This window comes from Callithrix jacchus, chromosome 1 (assembly GCF_049354715.1).
Source record: "Callithrix jacchus isolate 240 chromosome 1, calJac240_pri, whole genome shotgun sequence".
NCBI lineage: Eukaryota > Metazoa > Chordata > Mammalia > Primates > Cebidae > Callithrix > Callithrix jacchus.
Window position 1 is genome coordinate 87,708,529 of NC_133502.1, and position 13,288 is coordinate 87,721,816.

The window sequence follows — 13,288 nt, forward strand, 5'->3', positions numbered from 1 at the left end:
TAAAAAACCATAATTATTTGGTAATGTATATTTAATAATAAACATAAACTTACAAAATAACCTCAACTTCATCAATACTTCTCTTTTGCCTTTTAAATGTTTGTTTATTTACAGGTGTACAGATGTAGGAGGTACAAGTGCAGTTTTTTACACAGATAGACTGTATGGTGTTCATTAGTAATTCTTAGTCATTTTTAAGGAGAAATATGGTTCCCTGTGATACTTCATATTTCCATATGGATTTTTTTCCTTTTCTCATCTGCTCCCACATATGCTACAAATGTTCCCAGCCCTTTCCCCTTGATGCCCAAAATAAATTCCTCAAATACCCTGAGCCCAGGAACTATTTTAAATTTCATATACATTTTATGTAAAGGAACTGCGTCCTTCCATCACTGCGCCACTTCCTGGATTTTGCTCTACCCTACCTAATTTCTCACCAAAACACACCACCACCACTACCACCAAAACACTGCTGTGCAATGACAGGAGCCTCCTCAAAGGGCACTGGAGGGAAAGGAACTGTCTGGCAAACTATAAGGCACTGGTTCTAGTGTACTTTCTTGGCATGGAGGAGAAAAATTATAAAAGCACTTATTTGCTCATATGTTCATGTGATCACAGGAATGAGGCCTGACCTGTCATAATCCCCAGCCTAATTTCTGCCTCGACTTTTGTCTAAAACAGAGAAGCCCAACTGGGCAGTTCCCACTGAGAGCACTCTTCCTCCGTAACCTGATTCTTAGCATTATCCTGGGTTTCTAGCATCTACCTGTTCTTGGGACCCAACTCCTAGTGCAGACCTTTCAGCTGGGAGTCCTGGGTCTTCCACAGCTTTTTGGAATTACAACAGCAATGATAATAATAATATTGGCAGTGTGGTTATGGATAACCTTCATAGGACACTCTCTCTGTGCCAGGTACTATCATAAATACTTAACATCAATTGTCTCCTCTGATTTCAAATTCCTGAGAGAATATTTCTAGTTATCTACTGCTGCCTAAAAAATTGCCACAAAACTTAGCATATTTTAAAAATACACTTTTTTTAAACTTTTGACCTCTTTTATTTGTTAAAAGAGGCACATCCATATTCATGAAATGATTTGATCATAATGCATTCGTTGATTATGCCTCTTGCCATCTTGTGGCATCTAGGCTCCTGGCTGAAACATTTTTATCTAACATTTCTATGGGTCAGGAATCCGAGTATGACTTACTGTGGTCTTCTACTTCAGGGTCACTCAGTCAAGGTGACTTTTGGGAGTAGAGTTATCTCAAGACTCAGCGGGATGAGGAATTTGATTCCAAGCTCATGTGGTCAGTGACAGGATGCAGTTCCTCATGGGCTGATGGACTAAGGGCCTCAGTTCTTCACTGACTGTTGGCCAGAACCTGTCCTCAATTTCTTGGCTCATGAGCCTTTCCAGCATGGCAGCTTCCTTCTTCAAAGGGTGCAAGCCGAGAGGGCAATAGAATCTGTTAAAAGATGGAAACCACAATCTTTTGTAACCTAATCATGGAAGTAACTTCCTATCTGTCACCTTTATCATATGCTATTGATTAGAATCAAGTCACTAGGTCCAGCCTACCCTCAGGGGAGAGGATTACTTACACAAGGACATGAATATCAGAGGTGGGATCCTTAGGGATCATCTTAGCAATCTTCTATCTCAAGACACGTTGGGGAAGGAGGGAATAAGAGCTGTTTTAATATTACAAAGACAATATCAAGACTAGAAGATAAGGTAGTCAAAATTGAAGCTAATAAAGGTAAGGGCTGAGGGTTGGAATGGAGAAGTACCTTACACAGTTTTTGATCTATAGTGTCTTTCTCGCTAACATCCATGTCTCCCAGCCCTAACATGAAGGTAGAGCTCAGGATATGGTGGGTATGAGACTAAAGGCTACATGAGGGATTACTAGAACATGGCACAAAAACTGCTTCTTTTCTTGGGAAAGTAAATGGAAAATAATGCTAATGGAGTAGTGGAGAGGAGCTGAAGATAAGCTATCTGAGCAAAAGCGACCCAGGGTTTCTATGGGGAGGAGAGTTTTGGCAGGGACATGCCACAGTATCAAATAAAATAGGGCAGAGCCAGGGCATAAACCAAATCTGAAATAAGCTATCCACAATCAAAGACAGTCAGGGTAAAGAAAACAAATTCCAGCCAGAAAACAGAAGGCTGGTTCTGGAAAGATTTTTTGAGGCAGTGCTACATAGAGCAGAGGTGAGGAGGAGAGGACAGGGAACATTTTTAGCAGCATCTTCTAAAACGAATTCTATTTCATATGTACTTTATGAAAGGGGAAAAGATTGCAGGAATTTCAGAGCCCAGAAATCCCCCAAATTCCCAAAGCTCTATTATAATCCTTCTCTCTGGCACTCTCCTCCCCCTCCCACTGAAGCTCTTCATCTTGTCAGCAGAGCAAGAATCACGGAGTTCACATTCTGAACTTTTGTCTTGGAAATTTTCCAGTATCATAGTGTGGGGGCAATAAGTGGGGATTCGTTGAGGGAGGCAAGACAAACAATGTGAACAACCTTGAAGAAATGCCTTTTTAGTACAGAGAAAGAGAGAAGGAATCAGGAAGGGATTCCTTACCAAACCACAAAGGAGATAGTTTCTTCAAGGAACGCTGACTTCTCCAGCTTTTAGTGAGGAATTGCTCTCTGTGGTGATTAAGAGACCAGTGCCTTTTAATCAAAGGAGAGCCATACATTCAAATAACTGGGAACAGCTGAGTATCCCACCCAACTCTGAAGAGCAAAACAAGAGCTACAAGAACCCGCTCTTTCCTGCAGTATACCATACTGTTTTTTGGCTTATGATCCAAGGATATTACAGTTACTTTCAATGGTTAATGAATAGCTTCTAAGTGCCTGCTTCATTTAATTGTCCAAAGGCCAGTGGGTTCCAGAGCGTATAAAGCTGCAAGCTGGCTAATGAGCTCATTCTCTTGGAGCAAGCCGGGAAGCAGAGGAGTGGCAGCGGGTGCTGGGTTCCTAAGGTGCAAGGATGCAGAACAGAAGTGGCCTCCTTCTCTGTGTGCTTGCCCTCCTGATGGGTTTCCTGATGGTCTGCCTGGGGGCCTTCTTCATTTCCAGGAGCTCCACATTCAGCTGTCAGGAGAGCCTGATTGTGGCCTATTTGCTCCTGCCTCTGGGGTTTGTGATCCTTCTGAGTGGAATTTTCTGGAGCAACTACCGCCAGGTGACTGAAAGCAAAGAAGTGTTCAGGCATGTGCTGGGACAACACCTGGCTCATGGGGCCCTGCCCCTGGCCACCGTGGACAGGTACGTGCTGACAGGCAGAGAGACCAAGGAGAGCTGAGTCAGGCTGATTTTTATAAGATCCGAGTAATTTCTGGTCCTAGTATGGAGTGCTTACATGTCCCCTGGGTTGTCTGTCTAGAACCAAAGCTTTATTGTCAGGGAATTACTCTGATGTTGTTATTAGGAAGAATGGCGCCATCTTGGGGGAAAACCATGATGCAGGGGCAACTCATCTCAGAGAAATCCTACCACCACCCTCAGTTCAAACCCACCTAAGCCAATTCAGAAACCCAGGCTCTTTCGTTATATCTTGGCAGCTGTCACTCATTAGTGCCAGGTGATAATTACTTCCATAACCTGGCTCTAAGGTTCTAAGGAAAGTAAGTCCCAGACAAAATTCTGTCACACAACAAATGAGCAAGCAGGCATAAATTGAGTCCTGGTACCTCTGTGAGCTCAGAGAAGTCCCAGTTTACTGTGCTTTTAGGTGTTGTGATCTCACCTTACATAAAACATTCCTTCAGGTGATAATAGTCTAGAGGTAAGATTCATTCCATCTCACCACCTCGCACATTAGGCTAGTTGTCATCAAAAACAAAAACAAAAACAAAAACAAACCAGCAAGTGTTGGTGAGGATGTCAAGAAACTGGAACCCTGTGTATTGCTGGTGGGAATGTTAAAATGGTGCAACCACTGTGGAAAACAGTGTGGAGATTCCTCTATACATTAAATATAGAATTATCATTTGATCCAGCAATTCTACATTCTGAGTTTATACACAAAAGAACTGAAAGCAGGGACTCAAGTGGATGCTTGTACACCAATGCTTGTAGCGACATTATTCACAATAGCCCAAAGGTGGAGACAGCCCGAATGTCTATCAACGGGTGAGCAGCTAAACAAAATGTGGTATATACATGCAATGGAATACTAACCTTAAAAAGAAAGGAAATCCTGGTTCATGCTACCACTTGGATGAACTTGAAAACATTATGCTACGTGAAAGAAGTCAGTCACAAAGGGCAAATCTTGTACGATTCCACTTATATGAGTACTTAGTCAAATTCATAGACACAGAAAGTAGAACAGTGGTCCCAGGGGCTGGTGGAAGGAGAGACTGGGGACTTACTGTTTAATGAGTAGAGAGTTTTAAGGTAATGGTTGTAGAGCAATATGAGTGTACTTAATGCCACTGAACTATACACTTAAAGACAGTAAATTTTAGGTTATACATATTTTATAAGAAGAAAAACAAGATTCAGTTAATCTTGTAGTCAGTTATCAGGCCATAAGAAACCTCCTAATTCTTGGCTAAACACAGGACCATTTAGGGATAAAACCCTAGGCATCATTCTTAAGATACAGGCTATAAGACTATAAATTATTTTGCCCTCTTCATGCAAGAGCAGAAAGTACCTAAAATATTTTAGCAACTCCATCTATTTTGAATATAAGTAATCTTACCCATGAGGGTCCACTTTTGACATGCTTTATGATAATCAATGAGATAAGAATTATGATAACCAAAACTTATTTCCAATGTTATTATACTAACCATCAGAGTTTCTGGATTTGATTAAAAATTAAGATAAATGAAGTGATTATAGAAGATACCTCTAGAGTGATTATTTCATTTTTGTATAAATGTTAGAGGACTACCTCAAGAGTGTGATTTCCTGATAAATGTAACTGATTGCCTTTTGGATATAGTTTAAATCGACTAACACATGCATAATGTTTGGAAGTAAATTATGGACATTATTACACCCCCATTTTACTGCCTCTTCCTACTGCATGTAACTAGATGCTCATTCCATACTAGTAAGTCAGCCTGGGAAGTCACATTTCTCCAAAGCATTTGCGCTCAAAATGGATACCCACGTTGAGATACCAAAGCCAATGGGTCTCTAGTGATGGAATTCAGGCGTCTGGGAATATGGATGGCAGTTGAAGGAGGGTGGGGCTGAGCGAGGTAGTTGGGATTTAGGGAAGGAAACAGTCGTCCTGGAGCCTTTTAAATCACAGCTCACCTTTCTGTGTAAAATGCCTTTACACATGTGCCCCATGACTCAGCCTTGGCTATTCTGAGTGAAGGCTGAGATTTATGCCTTACAGTAGACAGCTTCAGCTATTGGCTTTGGGCCTGGTAACATTTGGAATGGAGTTGTGGCTACAAATGGCAGGCCCTGTTCTGTTGTGGTTACATATCATAAACACTCCCTGTAGGTGCTGGAAGGAGTCGATCTATAAATACACAACTCAACCAAGCTCACCAGTCTCTCTTCCTCCCCTCTCCCTGTCTCCCAATCTCATTCATGATGGAGAAGCCAGAGGATTTAGCAATTAGCAATTCTGTGCAAGATGACCAATGAGTATATCAGCCCCCAAATGAATGGCTGCATTAGCCTGTTGGCATAGAAAGGGCTGCACCTGAAATCTGCATTAAGTTGTCAGTCGATATCATTGAGAAATGAGTATGCTTGTATGTTTTTTTGAAATTAGCTACTGAGTCTTGAAAGGGTGTTAGGATAGAGTCATGGCATCTGGTATAGTTCAGGGATCAGCACATAGTTGGTTTTCATTCATGATTTTGTTGGCTGTGATGATAAGAGAAAGTGAGGGCAATTGAAGGAATGATATCATGTGAGAATGGGAACAAGGATGGACTAAGTAACAGATAGAGAGAAGTTTCCAATCCAAAGCCCCATATCCTCTACTGTTGACCAGGATCTCACACTGAATGGCCCTGTTTCTATAAGTGAATGAGCAATAGAGAAGGAATAGCTTGGAATAACCGACTGGGAAAAAAACACGACTAGAAGCACACATCCTGTGGCTGATAAAAAAGCAGCACATTTTTAAAAAACTGGTGATGCCAGAAAGAAGTACATCTGTTTCTAAAATCCATGTTTCTTAACAGTTTAGCTTTGCACAATTTGAGCTGAGAGAGGCAGCCGTCTGCCTCTTTGGCATTAATGCCTAAATAACGCATGCCTGTTTGTGCTGTTTTGTTCCACAGGCCAGACTTTTACCCTCCTGCCTATGAAGAGAGCCTTGAGGGGGAAAAGCAGAGCTGTCCTGCAGAGAGAGAGGCCTCTGGCAATCCTCCACCTCCATATACAGAGACAGGCCTGGAATTCCAGGATGGAAATTACTCCTACCCAGAGGCCCCACCATCTTATAGAGAGTCCATAGCTGGCCTGGTGGTGACAGCAACTTCAGAGGATGCCCAGAGACGAGACCAAGAGTGCTGAGGCAAAGGAAGCTCTCCAGCACTCATGACGCCGCCACTGTGGGGAGCAGCTACTGATAACAAAGGCAAACCGGGGACTGTGGGAGGAAAAGCCATATCAGGAACCCCTCATGAGGGCTTGCAGAGGACATGACAGCCCTGAATTCCAGATGTAATTGGCCATGCCAGGGCAGGGCAGGCCAGGGGCCCTGGAAGGGTGTGGCCGACACCAAGCAGACATTTCAGAGGATTCACACTACTCCTAACCCCGGTAGGCCTTGGGCCCCCAAAGGTGTTACTCTGAGAGCTCTGCTTACAGAGAATCTTTCTGCTCTCACTCAATTTCCCTCCCATCACCTCAGCTCTAGACAGGGAGGAATAGATGCTGGCTGTCAGGACAGCCACATGCCTTCCTGTACTATATCACCTAATAATCTCAAAGGGAAGGTTTGTTGTTTAATTTATTGATTGTTCAGCCTTTCGTTTTGTTAGCTTGTTTCCTAGTTACCTCCAGCTGACTCCGGAGCGAGGCAGTACTTCACATCCTGGGATATACATCCTTGGAGCCCATGAATGTTATTTTGTATTATTTTATTTCCATGCTATGTATTTTTTTCTATCTAAAAGGAAAATGAATGTAATATTTGCCTTCAAGATGGTTCAAACACAAAATGTTAAATGAGTTGTTTTTTAAAAGAGGTCCTTATAAGCAGACATGATAAGATTGCTTCTAGACCCAAATGGAAATGACAGAATACTTATTCATCATGGAATTCTGGGGTGTAGGGTGGAACTTGTACTGGCCATAGATGGTATTAATATACCATTTTATATAAATCTTATAAAGTTTAAAAATATTTATATGTAATTCAAAGAATCCTCATATAAATCTCTAGAATGTAAAACATAAGAAATTCTAATGGTATTTGTTCATCATTAACAGGAAACTTCTTGTGTCTCAAGATATAGACCTTGACTTTTAGACTCGGGACATGTATTTTTAAATCCACTTGTTTCTCCTCAACTTTATTAGATTTTATTGTTTTGTTTTTTAAATACAAGAGGACAAGTCTGGTGGCAGGGTGGTAGAAAGAGATGCAGCTTTTGAACTTGGGCCAAGAATCTTCATCTCTCCAGGCCTCAGTTTTCTTCTCTGTCAACTGAGGCATTCATGCTAGCTTCATCGGTGTAGAATGCCTGTTATATGGCAGGCTGTGTGTCATGAGCTTTTCATGAGTGTTATTTAGCCCTCAATCTATCTTTAAGAGATAGGAACTATGATGATTCCCATTTTACAGATGTATAAAACTGAGATTTTGAGAAGTTAAGAAACTTTCCCAATAACACAGTGACTCCTAGGAGGATGAAGAAGGCTTCCCTACAGGGACATGGGAGGACCTACTTACTTCACACTTTTGAGCTCAGTAGCCCTGTCTTCTTTCCTTCTAGGGAACAGTTTGGATTTCTTTCTCCCTTCAGAAAATGGCCTCTAACAGGTAGTGGAGCCCCAGGATTGCTGCAATATCTTAAAGCCCTTGGAGCAACAGCAGAGTTTGCTTTAGGGTCAATTGGCTTCTTTTAAAGTGTGTAAAATGTCCACGAGGTTTTCTGCCTAGAAACTGGTCCCTCGCCTCATATGTAGTTTCCTTCTGATCGTTATATGAATGATGAAGAATAATTCCCAATGGAGACAGACCTCGGTGAATAGGAACAGGAAGGGCTTTAGACAGTTGGTGAGAAGGATGTAGATCATTCAAAGAGGAAGAGGGTAATCAAGATGGGGTGGGGCCTCCTCCCTGGCCTCCTCTTCTCCATCATTGCTGAGTACATAGATTAAGTATATCCTGACAAATGCATAAGAAGCCTCATAAAAGGAAATCTTTGTCCATGAAACATGAATTTGGGAATCTGTTATTTGAATCCTTCGTATTGAGGGCATAAAGATATGAAGGTCACTCATGGTTGTCCAATAAGGAAGTGATCATTTATTAGTAATGCAATTTATTATTCCTCTCTTGTCATCTCTTTCTGTCCCTCTACGAAGACAGTTACCATGAAATTCTCCCTGGTGGTCTGAGCACATTCATTGACTTGAACTAACACCATCATTGGTGTTTGTTTGCATTCGTAATATGTAGTTTTTCCAACTACTGATAGTCAAGTGAAACAAATGTTGATTTTGGTTTACATAAGAAATGGTTTTAATCATTTTACTGCAATAAATTTTGTACTTAAATTTCCCTTTTGTCATTTTTGTTTTGCATTAGAAAAAAATCAATAAAAGACCATAAGTCAAGTTTTATTTTCTATGTTAAACTAACACAGTGTCAGGATGAGTTGATCTTTCTGCAAACCCAAACATTACCGGACTCTGTTGATCTGGAAAACAACCTGGGTGTATCTAGTTATTTGTTGATTTTTTTTTAAGCATATGTACTCTGAATCATGTGTCAAGAACATGGGTAGAACACAAAGCAAATTCTACATTCGAGAGACCCAGCAAGGAAAATCCACTGGACCAATCAGACAAAAGTATCCTATTGTGGTTCATAATAATATATTAATCATCCCTTAGGGAAATAGAAACTGCCTCTGCTCTTCCTTCTCAAGTTTATGATAAAATTAATGGTAATGAATTGTTAACCACAATTCCATGAATGACAGGTAGAGCACTTGGAGCATGGGAAAGTGAAAAGAGAAAAATCTCCACTATAAAGAGTCTTTGCTCATTCTCTTCTCTCAGTTGTGGATGGTAAGTACACATGTCAGTGGGGAAGGGAAGTTCTCAGGGTTGAAGGCCCTCCAGTATTATAATCACATAACATCCCTCTGAGCTGAAAGAGTAGCCCTTACCATCACTCCAGAAGGTGAAAATAAGATCAGTTATCCTCAATTAGAAAATAAAGTCTACTGCATCTTTTGCATATCTGAGATGTACTGTGTTCATTTTTGACCCTCCATGTGGAACTTCACCAATGCTTTTATTGACACTCCTATCATTTAAGAGTCTATTTAAATATACTGTCTTTGCTGAGGCATTGCTCTAGCTCACCTACACTGCAGGGTACATATTAGGTGCAAATAGGCATGGAAAGATAATAAAGACATGGACTTATAATCTCTATCTTCTCCATATTCTATAAAGTTCCTTGACAACCTAGACCAACTCACATACCAAGTGGGCTATCAACTGTATGAGCTATTTCTCCTAAAAGGGACTCAGCTGGTCGGAGCAGAACAGGCATTCTGCTAAGCTCTGCTGCTTCAGATAATCTCTTGCTGTTTCTAACTGTCAAAGGGCCAAAGACTGATTTACTGGCAGTTACATTATTTCCAAAGGCACACAGTTTCTCAGACCCTTCTATACTCAGGGATGGGAAACTCCTCAAGACATGTGGAGCTCAAGACATTTCAGCATCCATGTGTTTTGAGAGTAGCCAGTGTGTGATCCAGCAATGGAATGGAGTCACACAGTTGTGTCATTATCAGCTCCTGCAGGTGCTTTTCAAATTCCCCACACCTATCTGGATGTCAAAGTAAACCCATGCCATACACTGATCCATGGAACTGTGCATCAAGCTGAGACTTCTGTGCAGAAAGCTTGCATGTCATGTGCAAGCCCTTCAGCCTATGTCATGCAGCATGATTTGTCCCACAAATACTGTGGATGTATGCTGCACTTAGATCAGTAAGAGTTGATAAATGATCACATTTTAATAATGACTGCCTATCCATTTTCAAGGACATTTAATAAACTCAAGAATCCTGGGTGATGCAAAACAAGTTTTTGTTCTGGGGGACTGGCTGACACCTGGCAGAATGTTTAGTGTTGGGATTTACTCAGGGTGGCTGGCAAAACGTTAGGCAAATATTAGGGAAAGTTATAAGATTATAGTCTCAAACCTTTTGGAAGGCTGAACAGTTTTAATGGAATGGGCTGAAGGCAGCCAGTTTATTACATTAGAATTTTAAGTCATAAGGTAAGATTAGAATAATAATAAAGCTTCCTCAGTTAAGTCTGTTTACCCCACATCCCTTTGTCTCTACTCTGTTTACTCATGTAAACTTTGTGCTGGATAGTCCTCTCAGGGGGAGGTCGAAGGGGAATTACCCATTAATGGTGTTTGCTCTAGGCCCCAGAACCAAGACCTTTTATCACTCTTAAAACCACTCCTTTTTCGTATGTTTTTATATAAAAAACTGCTCATGATCACTGGTCATTAGAGAAATGCAAATCAAAACCACATTGAGATACCATCTCACAGCAATTAGAATGGAGATCGTTAAAAAATCTGGAGACAACAGATGCTGGAGATGATGTGAAGAAATAGGCCAGGCGCGGTGGTTCACGCCTGTAATCCCAGCACTTTCGGAAGCTGAGGCGGGTGAATCACGAGGTCAAGAGATCGAGACCATCCTGGTCAATGTGGTGAAACCCCGTCTCTACTAAAAATACAAAAAATTAGCTGGGCATGGTGGCATGTGCCTGTAATCCCAGCTACTCAGGAGGCTGAGGCAGGAGAATTGCCTGAACCCAGGAGGCGGAGGTTGCAGTGAGCCGAGATCGTACCATTGCACTCCAGCCTGGGTAACAAGAGTGAAACTCTGTCTCAAAAAAAAAAAAAAGTGAAGAAATATGAACACTTTTACATTGTTGGTGGGAGCGTAAATTCATTCAACCATTGTGGAAGACAGTGTGGCAATTCCTCAAGGACCTGGAAATAGAAATACCATTTGAGCCAGCAATCCCATTACTGGGTATATACCCAAAGGATTATAAATCATTGTATTATAAAGATACATGCACACGTATGCTCATTGCAGCACTGTTTACAACAGCAAAGACTTGGAACCAACCCACATGCCCATCAGTGATAGACTGGATAAAGAAAATGTAGCACATATACACCATGGAATACTATGTAGCCATAAAAAAGGATGAGTTCATGTCCTTTGCAGGGACATGGATAATGCTGGAAACCATTATTCTCAGCAAACAGACACAAGAACAGAAAACCAAACACTGCATGTTCTCACTCATAAGTGGGTGCTGAACAACAAGAACACATGAACACAGGGAGGGGAACATCATACACCAGGGCCTGTTGGGGGTGGGGGGTGTTGGGGATTTTAGCAGGAGGTGGGAGGATTGGGGAGGGATAGCATTAGGAGAAATACCTAACGTAGATGACGGGGGAATGGATGCAGCCAACCACCACGGCATGTGTATACCTATGTAACAATTCTGTACAATCTGTACATGTACCCCAGAACTTAGAGTATAATAAAAACACTTTTTTAAACACTCTTTTAACCATGTTAATTATCCCCAAGCATGTTGACTTAGAACCGCTGTTATTAAATCTATACTGAATAAATGTGAGGAAGAACAAGGAATAGTGGTCAGTTAGCTGCAATCGCCCTCTGAGAGCAGCTGACGACCATCTCTAGCCCACTCGGATTCCCTGTATTCTAGTGTGTGTGAGTGCATTCATTCATCCAGACGTTAAGTCAGGGTCTGCAGGACAGACATCTGCAGGTGGTGATCAATGTTTCAGGTGTTGACCCCAACAAAATCAATGTCACAGTAGTGACCCCGATGTGACCAACATCTCAGGTGGTGACTCAACATGATCAAGGTCTCAGGTGGTGACCCCAATGTGACACTTGTCACAAGTTAGCATGTCTGGTTCCCTAGTACTGCCACTAAATGCCTCTCTGGAAAATACACACACATTTCCCAACATCCACCCTGGGTAGGTGGTGATCCTGCCCTGGTTGAAAACTAGCAAGTGATATATAGTGTTGCTTGCCATTTTTCTGCAGGCACATGGTGTAGTGAGGGAACCCCTCTGTAACAGCAGATCACCAGAGTTACCCTGACAGTTGCCACTCTACCCATAGTTTCCTCTAAGATTGATTCTTGTGGTTCCCATGGAATTTTGGACCTTTAAAGTCATTTACTTTATTTTTTTGAGATGGAATCTTACACTGTTACCTGGGATGGAGTGCAATGGCATGATTTCAGCTCACTGTAACCTCCGCCTCCTGGGTTCGCTCAATTCTCCCCAAGTAGCTGGGATTACAGGTGCATACCACCACAGCCGGCTAATTTTTTGTATTTTTCCTCAAACTCCTCACCTCAAGTGATCCACCCACCTCAGCCTCCTCAGCCTCCCAAAGTGCTCAGATGACAAGTGTGAGCTACTACACCTGGACTAGAGCTTCATCTTTAAGAACATAAAGAACATTGTATAAGGAAGAGTGACTTCCTGCCTCTCATGTTTCCTGAGAATTGGGCAAGAGGACATACACATGTAGTTCAGCAAGAGGAGTTTGGAATTCATGTAAGGCTAAAATAGTATCTTGGCAACGTGAATCATAGCAAGTTCCAGAGAGTAACTGTGTCCTAGAGCCACAAAGGATCTTCCCTTGACAACATAACTGAACAAAACTCTGTAAAAATAGGCAGCTATGCAGCTGCCTCTTCCAGTGGCTGGGCCCAAGGCTTTGCTCTGCCTGACATTCACAACCCTGTGCCTGCTTCAACCCCATGCGTGCAAGCCAACTCCTCAGGAGACCCCAAGCAAGTCTCCTCTCCAGCCATCCTAACCCTCACCTCCTAGTCTGTCTTCTGACTTCACTCATCCTTGATGAAATGATATAAATGCTTATAAATCCCAAGAAACTCTGCTCTTAGAGAAACCACTCTTGTGCCACCATCTCTGAGTCTATTGCCCCTCTCTGTGTATTCCCACAGCACATTATTTATGCCTCT

General features: G+C 41.9%; 1 protein-coding gene across 1 annotated transcript; it reads left to right on the forward strand.

The window, feature by feature from the left end:
* Positions 1 to 2,955: 2,955 nt before the first annotated feature.
* TMEM252 (transmembrane protein 252) lies at positions 2,956 to 8,830 on the forward strand. Its single transcript, XM_002742890.6, has 2 exons — positions 2,956 to 3,298; positions 6,298 to 8,830. Exons 1-2 carry the CDS (start codon positions 3,021 to 3,023, stop codon positions 6,530 to 6,532), a joined length of 513 nt encoding a protein of 170 aa, XP_002742936.1. The 5' UTR covers positions 2,956 to 3,020; the 3' UTR covers positions 6,533 to 8,830.
* Positions 8,831 to 13,288: the final 4,458 nt, after the last annotated feature.